Consider the following 22785-nt stretch of genomic DNA (forward strand, 5'->3'; position numbering starts at 1 on the left):
ATTCAATGGCATTGTTGGCCGAGAGGCCCCATTTGGGGGAGCTCAGCTGTCGTATTGCAAGTCCTTTATAGATGACGCCACATCAGTGACTGGTGAGTCAGTGATGATGAAAATGATGAATCGAACCCGGACGACCCCTTGCATGGTAGGTGGTAACACTACCGCTACGCTACGGAGGCGGACTTATGAGTGCACAGGACAGGTGTGGCCTCGATGAAGGAACCATTTCAGCATTTACCTTAAGGAACATCAGGAGTTCTACATCAGAATACCCTAACAGAGTACGAGTCTCCATCCCTCCAAATGTGGAGACCTAGTCTCAATAAATGCACCATCTCAGTCAGTTATACCCATGATATTGTACTCTCGCAGATGTACATACAGGGTGTATATAAAGCCTGGGAACACTTTCAATTATTTATTGCACTGGAACCAAACATTGTACAGATATGTCATTTTGAAGAGAAACCCTGAAAGGCTTTTTTTCCCCATGTATTCTGCCACAGCATAGTTTGATAATTTGCGCTAGTCAGTGCTAGTTACAAAAACAGTGGGTTCAGGTGCGAAGCAAGCTGTTTCATGAAATGGCCTCCCCAATCACCAGCTCTGTCCGTGTGACTTTTCTGTGGGTCACATTCAAGATCTGTTGTATGTACCGCCCCTACCACGTGATGTAGCAGTCGACAATGCCATGCTGGGACAGGTATGGCAAGAATTCAGTTACCGTATTGACGTCTGCCGGGTCACTCACGGTTCACATATTGAATGTTTGTAAAAAATCTTTCCGATTTTCTCTTCAAAATGCAATATGAATAAGATCAGTACAATGTTTAGTTCTTGTGCAATAAATAATTGAGTGTTCCCTGACACTATGTACACCCTGTATTTGAAACAAGCTAGGTAACTAAGACTAATAATTATGAATTGTTCATTTAACTTAATAAAACTGAAGATAATTATGGACTGTTCATTTAGCACTTGCAGTTGACTTTACGACCACAATCATACTACCATGACTGTATTACATATCTGTCTCTTCCCTTCTGCCCGTCTCAAAAACAGAGCCAGATAGCACTTGTGGTGAATGAGATACTGAATTCAGCAAAACTGACACACTTAGTAATTTTTTTTTAATATTACTATCCCCTAATCTGAATTCTCTAGGTAATATTTCACTGCATAGTATATAACACTTTTTAAAATTACACTTTTACTGTTTTTCAAATAGATATCACACAATTCCACTCTGATAGAAATTTATGTTTAGCAAGGTATACAGCAGAACTGTGAAGTTTGGAAGTTGAGGGGTACTTGCAGAAGTAAGACTGTAAGGATGAGTAATTCCTGGATCAGTCAGTACACTATATGCCCATCAGCAGCAAAGTTCCAAGTTTCAGTCCCGGCCCAGACCACAGTCTTGATTGCTAGACAGTTTCTCTCATTGACTACTTCCCTCATACCTAGTCCTTTGTTCGGCAATAATTTTTTTAGTCAGCCATTTCAAAAGGCCATAACGTCTACAAATATGTAAGCTCTGTTGTAGTCAATATTGTATTTCTGCTATGTCACAAGCCAAACTATACATTTAAGAAGTCATTCAGGTAACTGTCATGCTTGATTCTAATATTTTCGAAAACAGTATAAGAAGGAAACCAGATGGCAGATGTTATTTTCCACATAAGGGACAGAAGCTTACCTATCTTCACCGTAGATACTCTGGAAAAGTATCTGAACTAAAAGACATATGAAGCACAGAGCGAGAGTGGACTAACCCACCTTTGTTGCCATGTTACACGATCTGCATGAAATTATGCTTATGTGAAGTATAAAACCCTTACAAAACCACATATTTAAATCCTGTGTGGTAAACATAGACAAGGGGCCAATTACTACTTCTTGCACTGAGCCTTTGTCACATTTTCATGGAGTGGACTGTGATTCATTAGTCCACTGCTGCACCGACACCACTTCCCTGAACCACCTCCAGCATTCTCCATGCCCAGTGTGATGCGACAATGTTGCCTTGTGCAGTAGTCACTATCGCAGTATTTGCGACACTCCGCATTGCTTCACATCATGGAATCGTATAGAGCAGGCGTAGTGTGTTGGTTGGGTGACAGTTATTGACGTTACAATGATGGATCGAAACACACAACCTAAAACTACAGAGGAACAATTACAAGGTATGTTATTGTTTGTGTGTGCTATCGTATTGTGTAGCGATAATACGAAAATATTGATTCCTATACGTTTGACATTGAACTTCACAGAGATGTTTCAATTGGAGGATCGATGTTAACAACAGTTTGGAAATGTCCTCAATACCAGTACCATCTGCATCCTCATCATCCCCTAATAATGTGGGACAGTATGAAAAGCAAAAAGCATTTGAGGAACGAGACAGATTGGAAACTGAATGTAAGAAATAAGAGATAAGCCAAAGGGAAAGAATATGTACAAGGTAAGGGAAAAGATTACAACTCAATAAGAATGCCAAATGGGACCATGTTCTTGTATGAAGCAACGCCTCCTACAAATAAGTGCATTGCAATCGGCCTTTCTATTTAACAGTATCCATGTTTCATTCCTTTCTCGACAGGAAAATACCAGGCAATACTTTTTGCTCGATATTCATGGTAATGATGTGCAAGTGTGCAAACTATTTTTTCAGAACACATTGGCAGTATGCGATTGCAGTCTCTAACAGCATATTCCAATGAATTCTTCTCAGGTTATCAGCAGATTGGTGGCGGCGTCTTGTCACATCGTTTTGACCAGTTTAGTACCCATCATCAGCGAAGACGATGGGTACGAAACTCATCGAAATATTGCGACAAAGACACCACCAATCGGCTCATAACCTGAGAAGAATTCATCACATTGGCAGAAAGTGCAGGACAAACAGACATAATATTGAAGCAGAAAGGTGTTAGCACAACTGCTCCACTTGACTGACGAGGGCGATGTGAATCTGCATAATATAGCTTAAGTGTTTTGTTGACAAATTTCCAGTGTATGAAAGTCACTGTGCCATACACAAATTGAGTAGCAAGTATTTGGCACCTGGTTTAAGTATCAGTATTATGTATTCATTGTACTGCAGAGAAACAGTGTATCCAAAAATATATTTCGCAAAACCTTCAATGAACAGTTTAATTTATCTTCCCATCCACCAATTTCGGATTCGTGTACGAAATGTGATTCTTTCCAGATCAAAATAATGGCCTTACCAAACGACAGTTCGCTCATCTCTCAAAGACGAACATTTGAGGAAAGCTGATTGTGCACGTAAAGGCTTGCAGAACGATACTTTGCTTACTAAATCAAATGATAATGTTACAGCTATAACATTGCCCTGATCAAAACTTTGCCTACACTTTTATTGTCAACGGGGGTATGCTATCACAAAAGACAAATGTAGGCCTATTGCCTCGGTATTCATGACGTAGGGAATGATATTCACGTTCCTTTGGAATGAAACAATAGTACCTAGATGTCCTCAGGAGATTGGTTCACATTTGTTGTACTACGTGAACCATTTCCTTACCGGTTAATTATGCACTCTGATCAGTGTGGAGGTCAAAATAGGACTATTAAACTCTCACTTATGTGCCAGTACATAGTTTCCAATCCTATTTACATAGTAAATGAAATTGATCACAAACTTTCAGTCAGTGATCATTAGTATTTACCTTGTGATCGAGATTTTCAATCAACTGAAAAACAAAAGTAGTATTTTTACAATGTTTATGGTCCAGAACATTGGAATGAGATTGAGGCCACTAGGAAGAAAAAACCTTGCACATTAGTTCAATGGGTAAAGATGACCCTTTTTCAACAAAAAGCACTTCAAAGGAATATTACTTGCCACAAAATATTGGTTGATCAAACCAAAGTAGAGTGATTCAGGATTCAGTTGCTATGATTTGTGGAAAAGCTGCCTTTTGATATACTTTTTAAATATTCCAATGAAACAGTTTACACAGACTTTATTAAATGTGTCCAAGAGAACATGGAGTTAGAACAGCTGTATCCAGAACATAATGCAATGAGTGAACCGAAGAAGAAAGATTTACTGAGTCTACTGGATTTCATTCCAACAGTTCACCATGATTTTTATAAGAACCTGAGGTCAGTTGTTGCAGAGCCTCCAAATGTTGTCCATGTCAGATCTTAATAGTGAAGATTATGATATGCAATAACAGTTTGTGGAAACCATTGTTGCACTACTTCATGACATTGTTTCTTAAAGCTGTTAAGTGATGTAAACGAACTATAGCTCCTATAAATCTAAAATAGTATATAAAGAACAGTAACTGTTTTCATTCTATTTTGTAGCTACTCCAATGAGTATGTTGCATTCAATTCCTCATTGTACCTGCTCATTCCATTTGTTTCATGTATATTACTTTACTTTCTTTTATGTCTGTTTTCATACTCTGCAAAGTACACAATCTGAGATACGTTTGAATCCAAAAGTAAATTAAATCCTTTTGTGAAAGATGCCTCTACAGCTAATGGAACTGACTATCTGCTAAAAGCCACATTAAGTGTAATGCAAAAGTGGACTAGACCACATAAAAATCTGGAATTTCAAAGGTCAAGATGTAAGTTGGTTGTATAATCCACTTAAAAGATACCTGCAATACTGCTTAAAGCTGTAACGAACCTTGATCAGGTAAAGAACAGGATATGTTTGCTAAATCCAGTTCTTACTACCTTGATTATCTCCGAGGAATGTTGGGGTTACTCCACTATTGCTCTCAGTGCATCACATTGAGTGCCAAAGGCCACCAGTAGATGCTGCAAATGTAGAGGCCCAACAATTCTCACTTGCAGCCACACACTCCACTTTTGCCTAATACAGGCTATTAGTTCTGCATTAATAAAAATAAAACAATAGATTCAAAACATTGATCAGTATATTCTACCAAATTTCCTGTACCCAGGCATCAACTCAATCAAGAAACACAAACAATGCACAGAACACCAAAGAGAGCATGTGGCCACCAGCTGCCTAGTGTCTGTCCAACATGTTGACAGTATTTGTATTCCATCCACATGGTGGGTTGCATTTTCATTACTGCTGCACAGGTCATCCTAGATTCTACATCTGTCTCAGTGGAACTTTGTTGCAGTTTCTGGGTACCTGAAATTGTCATTAAAAATTTTCCTAGTCTTTGCACATTTTTAATCAATCATTCCCATCTTCAATTTGTTAGATAACAGCCTGCCTTCACAAGTTATACAATATCAGTACTTCTTTACACACATTAAACAATCTCTGCTGTTTTTGAAACCACATTACACAATGAGAAAATAATTGGCAATTTATATGTTGTAATGACATTTCCCATGTGTAAACAGCTTTACGTGCTAAGAGCGTATTTGCCTCCATTTATGTCTACAAAACTACCTTCCAAAGATATTTTTGTCTTGGGCTCACAATCTGAAGATTCTTTAATGCTGCATATTCTGATTGAAGCTTTGGAAGTGGTGGCAGTGGCTTGACTTGTCACTTAAATACAGATTACTGTATCTTCCCCCCCCCCCCCCCCCCCCCCTCTCTCTCTCTCTCTCTCTCTCTCTCTCTCTCTCTCTCTCTCTCTCTCTCTCTCTCTCTCTCTCTCTCTCTCTCTCTCTCTCTCTCTCTCTCTCTCTCTCTCTCTCTCTCTCTCTCTCTCTCGTAACAGGTCACTTTGTTGATGGTTATTACACTCACATCAGTTGTGCAAGAGTCCATTACTGTTGAATTTGAGCAATAACTTGAATTATTTCCAACATCCTGCATAACACACAACAGATCCAGCAATTTAATACAATTATCGTGTTAAACCAATCATCTTTTAGGATGTATAGCTTCTCTATACATTCTATCAAAGGGTAGTCTTGTTCGAAGTAACACATTACATTAGAATTTATTTTATACACTTACTAATAAAATTAACAACTTAGTACTTCAGCTGTCTCACCTAAACCAATGGAACAGCAGCAAAGTTCAACTTTCCTACATTAATTTTGTCTGCATGCATTTATTCTTACATCCTGTAATTTTAAAAGTGACATGGGGAACAAAATTAACATTCTCAGCTTAAGTAAAACAAAGGTGTCCCTTTTAATTTGCAGTCGAGTATTTGCTGCAGCCAAATCAAGTTTTTCCTTGTCTGTCACTGATACTGCACTCTAGATGTCTGAACCTGTGCTAAAGGATGCACAAGAAATTTTTCAAAATGCTTCATACATGCCATTTATTTGAAGATGGTGTGCACTTGCCTTGTTCTCAATAATACACTAGAATCACAACAAAAGCAAGACCATGTAGCAAGTAGGCATATGTATTTCTTAATTTGTCATAAAGGTTTTCAAATACAAACTTATCCTCACTGATTGTACACAATTTTGACACCAACGAGTGGCAACAGGTTAAAGAAAACAATATGTACCAAACAATTTAAATACAGGTTTATTAGAAATTCAGTTCAGCAACCATTACAGTAAAAAAAATTCAAAATTTATGAAATTTAATACTTTTGGCATAAAACATTTCTTGCAGTCAACTTTAAATTTGAGAACACTTTCCATTTATCAATATCCACCTCTCAAACGAAGTACCAAGTGAAGGGTGGATTCTTTTTGAATATTGTAGTCTGAAAGTGTGCGTCCATCTTCCAATTGTTTGCCTGCGAAGATAAGTCGCTGCTGATCTGGGGGGATGCCTTCCTTATCTTGGATCTTAGCTTTCACATTCTCTATGGTGTCAGAAGCTTCCACCTCCAACGTAATGGTCTTGCCAGTAAGAGTCTTCACAAAAATCTGCATACCACCACGCAGCCGCAACACAAGATGCAGAGTAGATTCCTTCTGGATGTTATAGTCAGACAGGGTTCGCCCATCTTCCAGTTGCTTACCAGCGAAGATCAGACGCTGCTGGTCTGGAGGGATGCCTTCTTTATCTTGAATCTTTGCCTTCACATTTTCAATTGTGTCTGATGCCTCCACTTCCAAAGTAATTGTTTTACCAGTCAGGGTCTTCACAAAAATTTGCATACCTCCTCGAAGCCTCAGCACTAGATGTAGTGTAGATTCCTTTTGGATATTGTAGTCTGACAATGTTCTTCCATCTTCCAGCTGTTTGCCTGCAAAGATCAATCTCTGTTGGTCTGGTGGAATGCCTTCCTTATCCTGGATCTTTGCTTTCACATTTTCAATCGTGTCTGATGCTTCTACTTCGAGTGTAATGGTTTTACCAGTGAGAGTCTTCACAAAAATTTGCATACCACCACGCAGCCTCAGCACCAGATGCAGAGTAGATTCCTTCTGAATGTTGTAGTCAGACAGGGTTCGCCCATCTTCCAGCTGCTTACCAGCAAAGATCAGACGCTGCTGGTCCGGAGGGATGCCTTCCTTATCTTGAATCTTTGCCTTCACATTTTCAATTGTGTCTGATGCCTCCACTTCCAACGTAATTGTTTTACCGGTCAGGGTCTTCACAAAAATTTGCATACCTCCTCGTAGCCTCAGCACCAGATGTAGTGTGGATTCTTTCTGTATATTGTAATCTGAAAGAGTTCTACCATCTTCAAGTTGCTTCCCAGCAAAGATAAGCCTCTGTTGGTCAGGTGGTATTCCTTCCTTATCCTGAATCTTTGCCTTAACATTCTCAATTGTATCTGAAGCTTCAACATCCAGAGTTATAGTCTTGCCTGTCAAGGTCTTCACAAAGATCTGCATACCTCCTCTGAGCCTCAGCACTAGATGTAGGGTAGATTCCTTTTGGATATTGTAGTCTGACAATGTTCTTCCATCTTCCAGCTGTTTGCCGGCAAAAATCAAACGCTGTTGGTCTGGTGGGATGCCTTCTTTATCTTGTATCTTTGCTTTAACATTTTCAATGGTGTCAGAAGCTTCTACCTCCAAAGTGATTGTCTTCCCTGTCAGTGTTTTTACAAAGATCTGCATTCCTCCCCTAAGCCTGAGAACAAGATGAAGGGTAGACTCTTTTTGGATGTTATAATCAGACAATGTACGGCCATCTTCAAGTTGTTTTCCAGCAAAAATCAGTCTCTGCTGGTCTGGTGGAATACCTTCCTTATCTTGAATCTTTGCCTTCACATTTTCAATTGTATCTGATGCCTCTACTTCCAGTGTGATGGTTTTACCAGTGAGAGTCTTCACAAAAATTTGCATACCACCACGAAGTCTTAGCACCAGATGCAGTGTGGATTCTTTCTGTATGTTGTAATCAGACAATGTGCGACCATCTTCCAGCTGCTTTCCTGCGAAGATCAACCTCTGTTGGTCTGGTGGAATGCCTTCCTTATCCTGGATCTTTGCTTTCACGTTTTCAATGGTGTCTGATGCTTCCACTTCCAAAGTAATTGTTTTACCAGTCAGGGTCTTCACAAAAATCTGCATACCACCACGCAACCTAAGCACCAAATGCAGAGTAGATTCCTTCTGAATGTTGTAATCTGACAAGGTACGACCATCCTCCAATTGCTTTCCTGCAAATATCAGTCTCTGTTGATCAGGTGGGATTCCTTCTTTGTCTTGAATCTTTGCCTTTACATTCTCAATAGTGTCAGAGGCTTCAACTTCCAAGGTTATTGTCTTCCCTGTGAGAGTCTTCACAAAGATCTGCATACCACCTCTCAATCTCAGTACCAGATGCAATGTGGATTCTTTCTGGATATTGTAATCTGAAAGAGTTCTCCCATCTTCGAGTTGTTTTCCAGCAAAAATCAAACGTTGCTGATCAGGTGGGATACCTTCTTTATCCTGAATTTTTGCTTTTACATTTTCGATTGTATCAGATGCCTCTACTTCCAATGTGATTGTTTTGCCAGTTAATGTTTTAACAAAGATCTGCATGCCACCCCTCAGTCTTAGTACTAAGTGAAGAGTGGATTCCTTCTGAATATTGTAATCAGACAGTGTGCGACCATCTTCCAGTTGCTTTCCAGCAAAGATCAGCCTCTGTTGGTCTGGTGGAATGCCCTCCTTATCTTGAATTTTTGCCTTGACATTTTCAATAGTATCAGATGCTTCAACTTCCAATGTTATAGTCTTGCCAGTGAGTGTTTTGACAAAAATCTGCATGCCACCCCTCAGCCTAAGGACAAGATGTAGTGTGGACTCTTTTTGAATATTGTAGTCTGACAATGTTCGGCCATCTTCCAGCTGCTTTCCAGCAAAGATCAGCCTCTGTTGGTCTGGTGGAATGCCCTCCTTATCCTGAATTTTGGCTTTTACATTCTCAATTGTGTCCGATGCCTCCACTTCAAGTGTAATAGTCTTGCCAGTCAGCGTCTTCACGAAGATCTGCATGCCTCCTCGCAACCTCAGCACAAGATGCAGGGTTGACTCTGTAAGAAATTTAAAGCACAATCACTTGCAATATTCAACCAAAGCAATTAAGTTTACCATTTTACATTCCAATTCAGTTAGAATAACATTCTTACACACTTCATTGGCCGTGGAATCTTTGATTTAATTGCTTTACAGCAATTTGGGGGAAAGTAAATCAAAGATTGACATGCGACTGGCGAAGCACACACACTTCATGTAAAGGACAATTTACATATGCAACATTTGCTCACATTTATTAACTGCTTTACCACATTTCCTTTTGGCAAGCAACCTGGGTACTTAAAAAGGCTGCATGGTTCTATAATAGGTTAATAACACCACTAACATCAATGTTTTTTTCCTAACACCATTTGACCAAAATTTTGGCTTAACAAACTGCACTCTAGATTTCAACAGCATCATTGTCATGAGCAGTTTAAAACTACCAACTAAAGGGCCTAGCATTGTGTTACATTGTACAACTACAGCACTGAACCTACCCGACAGGTAAAGTGATGCATGCTTGGAAAGAAGTTTAGCAACCTGTAGCAGCTCTGGTCAGCATCAGGACTGCAGGTCTGGTGGTGCACAGAGCCAACAACACCATATGCAAGCTGCTGTTCATATCTCCTTACAAGAATCCTTTGCTTTTGATAGCTGAAGTCTTGTCACTTCCAACCCCCCCCCCCCCCCCCCCACCAATAAGTATGCACCTCCCTATGGTCCTTCAGTTCATTTTTATCTCAGCTGTTCCCTTACAACTGACACTCAACACAAATAAGGCAAAAATACTAGCACTCATTTCATTATATGTCCATGTTCAACTTTGAGCTCCTTCATGCCACTTTTACTCAGTAAACACAGCAACATTAATAGTTTTCTTTAATGGCAATTATCTTTGAGGCAGGCTATAACAGTTCGTGTCTATAGCACACCTAACTTTCTGCCCCAGAGTAGTAGCAAGCGGTTCGTCCTACACACACACACACACACACACACACACACACACACACACACACACACACACACACACACACACACACTATTGCAATTCTGACCATATGTCATTTTTGCTCAGTGCACTGAACATGTTCAGGACCATTCTCTTTATAGGATGGTGACAGCTATTTTTATTATGTCCTGAGGTTGTTATCCCCCATCTTAAGTGCAAATCTGTTGGTTGGCAAGCTAGCTACAATTTGTGCATGGTTTAGTTTAACAGAAGGCAGATCAGCTTCTGTCTTGTGTACAGGAGAAACACTCACCCACACTTTAATGCCAACAGTTTGCACCACATTTAATATGCAAAAGTGGTCCTGAGTACATTAGTACTCACATTTCAGACTAATTGCAGCATTCAAGACCCATGTTCAAAGAGAACAGTTACAGCAAGAGGTACTGCAAATGCTGAAGATACCACCCATGAAGGGTATCTTGTGAAAATGCCAAGGTGGGCAAAGTGGACTGCCTTCCTGCCATACAGTAGGGCAGCATGTTTGGGAGTATGCTGCAAGGACCAACAGACCAGAATTTGACAGCCTGTGAGATTCAAGTTTATGGTCCATTAAAGATAACATAGCTCTTTATGTGCCCAGCATGTGTAGAGTGAACTGCAAATATGGCAGCATTAGTACAGACCGAACTTTCAGTTGCCAAATTCATTAACCGAGTGTCAAGTGACAAACTATAGAAACTTAAAATATTTTTCCTAGGGGATGGTTCAACTGTGGCAAATTTGGAATTCAGTTATAAAGGAGGCAGAGATTTGAATAAATAATTTTAACAGACGGAGGTAAACCATGGGACACCTTGACTATTGAGTCAAAGAAGTAGTGCAGCTAAAAACTGACACTAGCCCGTTCCACCTTCCGTTAGAAGTTCCAGTTGAATTGAGTTACATTGACACACTGCAAATCACCTACTAGTGCCTGGCAGAGGGTTCAAATGACCTGCATAATTCTGTATTAATCCACTATCCTCATAGCATGCAGAAAGAAGGTACATCTGTCTGCACGAGCTCAGACTTTTCTTAATTTATTGTAACGAGACAATATTTTTGCATCTGGAGGAGAAAGTGAATGGAATTTTGTCAAAGATTCCGTTGCAACAAAAAACCTTTTTTTAAAAGAAGTCTAGCCCAAATACTACATAATTTCAGTGACCCATTCCCTGTATTTCACGATAGTATAAAACGTGCTGGCCTTCTTTGAACTTTTTCAATTCACTCTGGCAGCTGTATCTGCTAAGGATTCCACACTGCGGCAGTATTCTAAAAGGACAAACAAGTGTAGTGTAGGCACTCTCTTTAGTAGATCGTTACATTTTCGAAGTGTCTTTGCCAATAAAATTTAGTCTTTGGTATTAATCTCAATTACTGCTGATATTTCATTTAATTAAAGCCACATCTGGTGTACACTTAAATTTTATTTGCCTCCAAGGAAAGCAAATGACTTACCTGCTTTTTGAGTAGGTATATTTTAGCTTATTTTTGGAGGATTTGGGTATTACAATATCCAATTTTACTACAAGGAGCTGCCTAATTCAACTTTCCACACATGCATCACTTCCACCCCTATGGAAAGTTCTGGGTACTACAATCTCAATGAATGTTAAATTTTATGTAGACATGCTACCACGAAAGACTGAACATCAATATTTTCTTGTGGTCTATTATACAGCACTGTTTACACCATACAGGGGCACTCAACCTGACATTTCTGATGGGTATGTTTTATGAAAGAGTCTACCAACTGCCAAAATAACAGCTTGTCACAAAAGAAGTTTCAAGTATGTTGCTGATCTTTGCAGAGGGCAGTTTCTCAAAAATGGTGCAGGGTACCGTGTTTCCATTACACACAAAACCAGTGCACTAAGTGAATCAAAAACTAGAGTAAATATTTGCAATGGACAATGAAAAAATGAAATCAAGCCAAGCATTTCATTTTCCAAGTGTGGCTGGCAATGCTTCGAGCTATCTACAAACACCAGTAACATGAAGTATTAACTTAAGATATTCGGAATTATTCCTGTCACCCTTGCTCATTAGTATGTAATTTTAAACACTAATCATATGCATATCCTGACCAGTCTGGTCAATATGCAACCAATTTTGTGATTGGAGAGCATGGTGGAAAGTTACACTTAAAAATCTAACATTTTGAATATTCATTTCTGCACTTTTCAGCCCTCTGAATACTAGATAGTAATAATTACTGATAACATTTTTCAGTGCACGAGTAAATTTTGTAATCCAGTTTCAAACTTGACGTGAAGTGTCCATACAGCACACCCTCTCCATTACAATGATCACACAGAACTGCTATACTGTTAACAATATATACAGATAGGCTTCTAGATAAGCTTTAAAGAGCTTCCACAAAAAATTCTGAATATTATCTTTTGCCACAAGCACTATTTTGTTTGAGGCTGGTATTGCTGCCAACATTAATGACCTAAGCCTGAACATTTAGATTGTTGAAATCAATTTGAAAGAAGTTAACTGAGGACAAAGGTTTAGAAATCCTCAACACCTTCCACACCCATCATTCATGAACACATTTTGAAATAGCCATGATCATCTGTTCAGGTGTTGAAAGAAATTTTACTCCTTGGTCAAATCCAAAATTCAACACAAAGGAAAGCCCATCTATATAATGCCAACATAGTAACATATCTACAAAGAACCCACCATAAATGGTGTGCAGTGAAGAGAAACTACAGATACTCAATATTTCCTACCAAAATTACATTTCAACCATATGAAGTATTCAGTTGGCTGTACTTGCATTTTAACACCTCTGAATCATTTTTGCAAATGCTGACAATAGCACCACTCAGAGCCAGTTTTCTAAATTATTTCATTTGGTCCTTGAAAGGAAGTGAAGTCCTACGATACACACTATTTCTTTCAAATTTTGCAATGACCCTTAAGTGCATTTGCATTGGGCAACATTCATTAAATGCAACCAGAAATTAAACCCGTTTACAGTGAATTAACTGTATTACAAAGCCAGTGGTCATATGTGGTAATCTTAGCTTTATAACATATGCAAACTGAAAAGTTTCAAGCAGAATTCAAATTTTTCCTCCAACCAAAATCCCAAGATACAACTTTGTTCATTTGTAATCTGCAAAAGCTCATATGAGAAAGAGCTGCCCAATTCCTCTGCCCTCATAACCTTTAACAGAGAAAACAATGCTCTATTTCCAAACTAACTGCCAGTTGAGCCAAATTGGTAACACTACAAACCAATGTTGTCACCCATCAACTTATGTTGTTCTCATTTGTTGATAACTCAAACAACTGAAGATAACACAAAGATATGAGTGCTGACAATGGGAAAACATACTGCTACCCTACTCTGTTAGTAGAGCACATAAAAACAGTTTAACAGTATTCTGTTGTACATCCAACTTTGGCAGATTTCCACTGCAAATAAAAGTGGAAGTCCTGGAAAGCTCTATACTGACTAATTTCAGACAAAACAGGGCTTAGTTATTAGACACGCTGAAATATTGGTTGTGGTGTAAAGACTGATCTTTAGCGCAGCATGATCTCTTTAGATATGTTACAATCTGACAATTTGGTAGCAAGTTGGCAAAGCCATCCAATGTGAAAGCAGAAAATATGAGTAACAAACTAACCAGTCTGCATCATGCTGACAAATGCAAATGGGTTTCCAAAACTCAACTTTTAACGGAAGGTCAGTGTTGAAGGGATGATTACATTGGTGAGTACACAAAGAACTGCAAATTAATAACATTCACAGTTATCTTTGTACCAACCAAAGCAATATTCAGAAGTCGTCACGTTATGTCCTGTGTAGATCTCTCAAACTGGCACCAGTGTCTTTACCTATAGCTTCAATTACCATTGCACGAACCTGTGCCACAATGCAAGCCAAAACAATTACTGTCATATGCGGCCCACATTAAATAAATGTAAATTTCAGAAATTACTGCACTGGTTGTCAACTGCAAAACAATAAAACCGAGCCACTTTTACAATTAAATTATTGCACTGTCGTCTGTATCACGTTGTAGAACACATCCGGAAACTTTACGAAACAGTATAGGTAACGAGCAGCACTAATTTTCGTTCATGGCCGTTCGTTGCCAGTAATCAGTACTCTGTGCCGCTGCTTCCGTTAAGCAAAATTTTACCCAGACTAAAGTTTCCGAGACTACAAAAGATACTTAACAGCGTTTCACCAATACAGCGCTCTACATGACTAAGCAACACGCAGTACGAAGCTTTTCAGTATTCTTTACTGACCGCACAACATACTTTGGACAATATCGCCAACATTTACAAGCACATACAGGTATGTTAAAAAGCCAGAGAAGCTCTGTCACACTGTCCAGTCATTTCCACGCACGAAGTACGTAACTCAAGCGGCGTAAATGTTAAGTCCTTCTCGTCCCCCCCCCCCCCCCCCCCCCGAAAAGCATTAATACCGAAACACTAAGTGCAGTAAGAATTTATTGCAAAAATTTATATATACCCGCCACACCCATACTACTAAAAATTCAAACAATATTAGAGTAAACTGGTTTAGAACACACCCAGCCCAATAGTAAGAAGTGACAAATAACGATCTGCCTAAAAGTCGGAAAAGTAACGCGTACGCTGCAGATTACGCAAAATGGTAATAAAGAAAAAACACAAACACGAAACTTACCTTTCTGGATGTTGTAGTCTGACAATGTCCTGCCATCTTCCAATTGTTTCCCAGCGAAAATCAGTCTCTGCTGGTCAGGAGGAATCCCTTCTTTGTCTTGAATTTTGGCTTTCACATTTTCAATAGTATCAGAGGCTTCAACCTCCAACGTGATTGTCTTCCCAGTCAATGTTTTAACGAAGATCTGCATGTTTCTGGAAAAAGATATCAGTTCCGTAACTATTATGCCAAGATGGCGCATGTGACATTCGAAGAGCAAAGCGTTGAAAACCAGATCAATATATACGCTTTAAAATGTAAATTTCAACACATTCAAATAATGTACCACTAGCAACAGAGTTTCCTACGCAACCTTAGCTTACCTGACAGTATTATAAGACTGCCTTCCGATAAGGAACTGCTCTCCCAATAACACTATCGAACGATCACAGCGAACTGCTCTTGCAGTGTAATGGCTGCTGAGCTGCTGTTCCTCCTTGTATAGGCGAGCAAGACGTCTCCCATTGGTCGAATCGTACTCACGTGACGCTTTCGTCCCTACTCCCGCAATGACGTCAGTATCTCATACCAACATTGATATACAGATGTTCCTAACGCGGACTACAAGATTACCCTAACGTCTAACGTCACTCCGTACGTATTATGTTGGCAATGAAAATGACGAGGCGAATTGCGGTCAACTGTCAACGAACTAAATGCGTAGTAACAGACAGCACTTAACAAAAAATTATTCTGGAATATTCAGGTTATTCTACGGTGATTCGAAATTACGTTTTACTAATTTCATAAAAGCATGGCACAACATACCGACATAGTAGCCTCATTTTTACAGTAGCAGTTTACATTAAGCTTGTATTTCCTTGTCTCGAAGCAAAAAGGTACCCGTGTTACCAAATTACTAGTTATAATAGAGCACGCGTTGTGGTCCGAATAATCCAAATTATGCGCTGAAATTCTCAGTTTTTTGTGATGACATTTAAATTTGGGAAATTTGTTCCAGAGTTAAATACTACTCTTTTTTTATTCGTTCTTTGTCATTTGATTTGTGCTCTTAATCTAGGATTTTCCTATTTCCAATCTTTTTTGGCAATTGGCTTTCGGGGTAACTGTTAACAACCTGGTAACAGTGCAAACATCTGGCCAGATTTAACAAAGAGCAAATTTAATGTTGTCTTGTTTGCATGTTATATAGATAATAGTTTCATTTTTGTGAAGAAATGACGTTATTGTAATTTCAGCAGAGTGAATCGTTACTTTATAGCACTAATGATTCGGAAATATTAAACGTAGGCGAAATGTTGGATTTGTAATAAATCCAGTGTGTTTCCTCCGCTTTTTGTATTAATAAATATAACTTATATTTTTTGTAGTGTTCATTTATATAACGTACTTTCTTTAGCATGAAGAACAGACACATGACTCTCCACAGTATTCGCTTTTTAGGCACACGTTTTCTAGCATACTTCCGCTTCACAAGTTTCATACTCGCTGTTCACTGATAGCTAAATGTTGTTGTTCCATGCCAAGTTTTATTTCAAGAAGAAAAATCATTTCCTCTTACTTCTTGACAAAAGGGGTACACTTTTTATCAATATTTACTGATCTTGTACTATTATACCATTTGCAATTGCCAGAAGTCCACAGTTTTAAGTTACTGCCGTTAGCAAATACTCATCATGTGCTCCTCATTCTCAATTACAACATAAATTTGTATGACGTGTCATTGACACATAGTTGTAGAAACTAATTCAAGCTCATACAATGAAGGCTTTCACGACCGGATGTCATAGTTGTTGATGAATCGTCGTGATTCCTAGTTTCTTCGATCATGGCCATACAGCACCTAGGATTCAACAACAACTAATTCAAAGCATAATAGGTACAGCTTTGAGGTTACACAGGGAAGCTTACAGCTATTCGCGCTGACCTCGGCGAGGTGGCTGATGGGAGCGACTGTAAATGGAAAATGCCTGTATTGCTAATGTCGGACAATTATATGAGGTATAAGTCTAATCCGCACCGTTACAACACAGTAGTTGGATAGCTTCTTGTTCGCAGAAACATGAATGACGTGAAGATAAATTGTTCACGAAATATTTTCGTATCTGCCAGAAGTTAATTGTTTGGCACCATTATTCTTGCAACTTTTTTTATAAATATACACATCGCAGACAACTATTCCGCAGTTATATCGGGTAAGAATATTCAATAAAACACAGATAGGTCTGTACATACTACTTACTCTTCGCGGAAAAGCTGGACGTAGATATCACTTTGTAACAGTAACTTTTTCATGTGAAATTTTGAGTACCGGTGCTGATCTGATTTCACAAAAAAATTGTAATCTCCACGTTATCCCCGGATATTTTAATTATCTTTTTGAAGTTCAGAAGACTGACAAATACAGTGTCAATATAAATAATGCGTTTTCAAACGTACATCAATTAAACATAGTAACCAAGAAAAAATCGAGCGGTATTACACAATGTTTATCAACCCTTGTCTTGCATTATCTGACTTATAAACTACAGCATTACGCTGTGATGAGGAAAGATGGGCATAAGTTAGTTGTATAGCCATTTTCCACGTGAAGGAGGGTGACCCATCAATATTCATACTCCCCAAGATACGTGGTGGAAGTCATTTTGTGTACCACTGTCAATTCCCCATTTTCCTGTTCCAGTCGCGTATGTTTCGCGGGAAGAATGATTGCTGGTAGTCTCCGTGTGGGCTCCAATCTCTCTTACCTTCACGGTCTTTTCGCCTGGTATACGTGGCAGGAAGCAAAATATTGGTCGACTCTTGCAGGGAACTAACAATAGCAGAATATACCGTGGTGCTTACACCTCGTCTGCCACCGCAGTAGGCTGAGCATCTCCGTGACGCTTTACCTTTCTACATGAATCTGTAACGAACCGTGCTGCTCTTGTTTGGATCTTATCGATTTCCTCTATCAACCCTACATGATCCAGATCCCAGACTGACGAACAATATTACTTTCGCGCAACTTATTTTCGACTTTTATTTTGCGAGATATTCGGCCAGTTATGATGGTATATTCTCGTTGTCAGTCTTGCTTTAAATTATCTACCGTGTAAAAACGTCTGAACATAGCGCTCTGCCTCACTACATATTGGTCAGCTAAGTTTCAAGGCGTATGCTGCGTTTTTGCGATTTCACACTTCCACCTGGCACACAGGAAAGCAGATACGTTTTGGTCACGCGCGGGAACTGAAAATAGCACCGAGGGCAATGCACGAAAGCACATCAGCTCTCTCATAAAACATTACAAGTGTGTCAAAAATTTTCGTTGCATTTTGTGATTGAAAGTTGTACAGAATATTTAGTATCCTAGTAGGACACTGCTTTCAAATTCTCGTCAGAAGCAATAAGTGTGTGATAAAAGATGTAGGCGAGAATTGAGTATGGCTTCGTTCGGTGTCTGCTGGCAAATGTCTGAATGCCATGTTCAGCACACATAAAAAAAAAATCCTTCTGCAGCAGAGACTGAACCCAAATGTAATGAATTATAAGGTCATCTTCACAAGTCTGTAAAAATGTTTCATAAGTTTATTCTTCTTTAAAATCAATGCTGTTGCAAGTGTACACTCAATTTCACGATAATTTTGTACTTCCTGTTACCTCCAACAGATCTGTCACTTCGAGCAGCGGTTTTCTCGTGCATTTCTTTGTTCTCCACAATGCTTAGGTTTCACAGCCATGAACCAGCACATAGTAGATTTATTTAGCATTCGATACTTTCGACAATCGCAGATACACAGCTCTGGTAAATTTATATCAAAAATACAAACAACCGATAAAGCAAATGCAACAAAAAATTAAAGAGCAATGTCCAGGTTTTCTAGTTGTTTGACTGCTTTGGGCACAGCACCAACGAAGATCTTCCCCCACTTAATCTGCAGTGTAGAGTTTAGTGCTTTATCTTTTAAGTTACCTACTAATCATTCATACATAATTATAAGGATATAATTTCAAATCGATAACTTCAAAAATATGTCACATCCATAATCATTTCAATGATACTTACCATTTAAGTATCAAAGTAATAATACCTGCAACAAATTATGGAGTGGGTAATCTTCATTTCCCTAGGATACAATAAGTTTTTGTATTACTTATAACATTTAGTTCCGGCGGCATAACATGTCTAGCAACTGCCAACTCATTTATATCAAAAATTGAAATTTTGAGTATTGTTCCCCCTCCCTCCCCATTCCCCCCTGCATAAGTTTCTGCGGATGCCCATGAGTTTGAGAGTAACAGAGATATTCACAAGTAGAACACTGAAAGTAAAAATTATCTGCATTAGTTTTTAACAAATAATCATAGTTTTTGCATAGAAAGGGGTGAAATACGAAGCTATGAAGCTCCACGGAAATAAAATGTGTCGGGTAACAGATGTGTTTTCAAATCAAATTAAAAATGTTTCTCCTCAAAAACTCCTTTATCATAAAGGAATTCTTGAAACAGAAATAATGAGTCATTTTTAAAAGCAAAGACCTGTAAATGTCCAGCAAGCAGCCATATAAATATTCTTTAGATGTATTATGTTTAGTTGTGTTCTGTTGACACGGTCCACATAGTGTTTTCTATCGTGAATACGATTTACAGAATAATTAACTAACCTTGAAGAATCATTCAGTTTGAGAAATTTACTGTTTCTTCCTGACCAAAGACAGTGAGTTTCTTACTGACAATCGTGTACTTTCCCTAAGATAATATCCCCTTTTTCTAGTTCTTTCTTGTCTTGCAAGTAAGGTAGTAATCAATACGAAAACTTATATTAAAGTGAATTGCTTTTCAAATTTTTTTTGAGAGTTTCGTTATTGTCTACGTACCGTGTATATATATTTTTTAAAGTTAGTGACAAGGGGGTGGAAACTTGATTGACTTACATTCAAGTTGTCTGGACGTATCTTTCTAAAAGATCAACCCCATGCACTTCTTCTTAAAGGAGTAAAATCGGTTTACAATATGGTCGGAATACAGTGTAAGGAATTGCTTAATTCATCTTTACCGTTCTACCTCCAATCCGAAACCATTGTTTACAAAACGTGCCATATTAGTAGAGATGCCATTACAGCGAGTGCTGGCAAATACCCGCCGAATAAAAATAATTTCAGAGCTGCTTTGGGCTCCCAGATGTAACCCCTGCAGCTCTGCCAATCTTCGCAGCTGACTACAATTGCTTGCTGTGCACAAGTCAAGCAGCGCTTCTGACGAAAATCTGGAGGTTAGGTGCGCTTGTGAGCTTTACCGTCAACGCGACAAAATTTCTTGAGAGACACGCCGAGTAACGACGTAGAAAGACACGGAACTGTCACTTTATCTTACCACGAAAGTAGCGAGTAAATAGGAGTCGCAGGCTTCCTAGAAGAACTTCTGCGTTCACGTCTTACAAATCAAGCTCGTCTCTTGGAACCCCCGTCTCTTGTAACACCCCTGCACGAGACTGACTTCCCCTACTCTTTGGGGAATATACGATCTGTTGAACGTATTGGACACGGCTTTCTCTAGGCTTTTCCATGCAATATAGTATAAGCGATATGCATCGACGTTGCTCTTGCGTGTGTTCTATTGTCAGCTACCTATTTTCCGCTAGATCTCCTTCTAGACTTTTCTTGGACTCCACCACTGGAACTCCTCTGTTCGCCCGGTATTTTCCTTGTTACCTCCATTTCATTTTCTTCAGTGTCATACTTACGCCGTTCACTCCACTTTGTTTCCTGCTTAGCTTAGTAATTCCCAATATGCATGAGTCTACTGCTCGCCGACAAACCTTCAGCTTTTTACTGGTTCCTGCATTAAATTTCAATGTCTCAACTACCTAAGTACAAAATCTCGTCAACGAGTCTATGATTTTATTATGAATTTGTACTATTTTCTTCTCGATGTGTTGATTATTTAGTCTTGTTATAATTGATTTTCAGGCTCTCATTCACACAAGCTCTTAGTTGTTGAAGTTTTTTTGTGCTAGAGAAGAAACAACGGTTGAGACAACTTCTTAGATTAAAACTGTGTGACGGACTGGGGCTCGAACCCAGAACCTTGCCTTTCTTGGGCAGCGTTTTTACCAACTCAGTTATCCAGAGTGAATATGGATGCAATCCACTAGGCTGTGGCTAAGCCATTTCTCCGCAATGTCCCTACTTCCAGAAGTGTTATTCTCGCAAGGAGAACCTCCTGTGAAGGTTGGAATGTAGAGAGAGATGTTAAGATGTGAGGCGAATCTTGAATCATTTCCGAATAGCTCATTCGGCAAGAGTTTTGCACGCAGAACTCAAGGACCCGGGTTCGTATCCTGGTTGAGCACTCAGGTTTAACCTGTCAGGATATTTCAAAGCAGCGCATACTCCACTTTTAGAGTGAAAGGTTCGTTCTGAAAACGAAGGTGGTTCAGATGTGCTCCATTAACCCTAATACCTTATTGTTTTCCCAACTGAAGCGTCAGAAAACTTCATCCTGGATTGCTGAGATTGGGGGTATAGACTCTCCTTGTCCAACTCCTCCTTCGGTTCTAAAATTTACCTCTGCTCTGATGAAGTCGAAAACAGGTAGAGTAGAGATTAGCATTTCGTGGACGATGAGGTCATTAGAGAAAGCATACGAGGTAGAAGGGGAGAATAAATGGCCCTTCAAAGGAACATCCCTGCATTCGCTTTAAGCGATTTCGGAAAATAATGGAAATCTATAGTAGAGCCGACGAAAGAAAATCCCTGACAGATGCAATGGGCTTGGCGCGATTGCTTCGTGCGGACACCTCAAACAATTACATAACGCGATTCTGTAGTATCACTGCGGCAACACCTCAGTGTCGTTGCAGCTTTGCAGCTGTTTGCACTTCACATTTGAGGTCTGGCAACAGCGCTGTCGGGGATCATCTTTTGTCGACTCTACTAGAAATCTGAATAGTGGGACGGGGATTGAAACCACTGTACTCCTGAATACGAGTCCAGTGTCATACCAATGGGCTACGTCGCACCTAATGGTCACTGATTTTACTAATATTTCGTGCGAGTGTGGTACATACTTAAATGTTTGATTTAAATGTAACAGATGCTACTCTAATACGAAGTTGGTTATAACAATACTAAGCATGGCTCTTTCGGTAGGAGCATGCCCTTGCCTATCTCCGACCATGACAAACCAGCCAGTTATCTGCGGACATAAAATTTAACGTGAACTCCGAACCACAGTGCAACTTGGCACTTTTCACAATAACAAATACCGCCAGGAATGAAATAAGTGATTCGATCGACCTCCCCCCCCCCCAGACCTTTGTATTTGTAGTCTAGCACTTACCTATAGTGTCTCAAGCAGAAATCTCTCTCCGCAACCTCCATGCTGGCGCTTGGAGTGTTTTCGTGTAGCGCACTGCTTGTGAAAGGCAGGTGTCCAGGTTGGAGTCCTAGTTTTAAATTAACCGACTTTTATAATGCTACCTAGATGCAGCTAAATGGTGCACCATATTAACCCCCAGTTACTATCGTGGAGTCATTTTTGACCCCAGCATAAAAATTATCCTATTTATCTCTGGAATGACGCCGGTCTTGCGCCAAAGTTTGTACGTATCCTTTTAGAAGTCAATCGTTTTCATGGAAAAGTTAGTACTAGTCGTGACATTGTTACAGAGTAATTGGATTTTGGGGCCACTGAAGACCCCACGATAGTACTTACGTGCACATTATTTCTGAATATTGCATTGTTTTTTCTGAGTTGCGTGTGTGATCTAACA

General features: G+C 39.3%; 1 protein-coding gene across 4 annotated transcripts; it reads right to left on the reverse strand.

Moving 5' to 3' along the window:
* Window positions 1-6440: 6440 nt before the first annotated feature.
* Window positions 6441-15532, reverse strand: LOC126281291 (polyubiquitin-A). Of its 4 annotated transcripts, none has more exons than XM_049980117.1 (4): window positions 15392-15510; window positions 15030-15223; window positions 7651-9365; window positions 6441-7422 (listed from the first exon to the last, which is right to left on the reverse strand). In XM_049980117.1, the coding sequence occupies exons 2-4, from the start codon at window positions 15217-15219 to the stop codon at window positions 6586-6588; spliced, it is 2742 nt and encodes a 913-aa protein (XP_049836074.1). In that variant the 5' UTR covers window positions 15220-15223; window positions 15392-15510; the 3' UTR covers window positions 6441-6585. The 4 variants fall into 4 exon arrangements, with proteins under 4 accessions (XP_049836074.1, XP_049836075.1, XP_049836072.1 ...); XM_049980118.1 differs by having other exon boundaries at window positions 6441-7049; window positions 7506-9365; XM_049980115.1 differs by having other exon boundaries at window positions 6441-7049; window positions 7278-9365.
* Window positions 15533-22785: the final 7253 nt, after the last annotated feature.

This window comes from Schistocerca gregaria, chromosome 7 (assembly GCF_023897955.1).
Source record: "Schistocerca gregaria isolate iqSchGreg1 chromosome 7, iqSchGreg1.2, whole genome shotgun sequence".
Classification (NCBI taxonomy): Eukaryota; Metazoa; Arthropoda; class Insecta; order Orthoptera; family Acrididae; genus Schistocerca; species Schistocerca gregaria.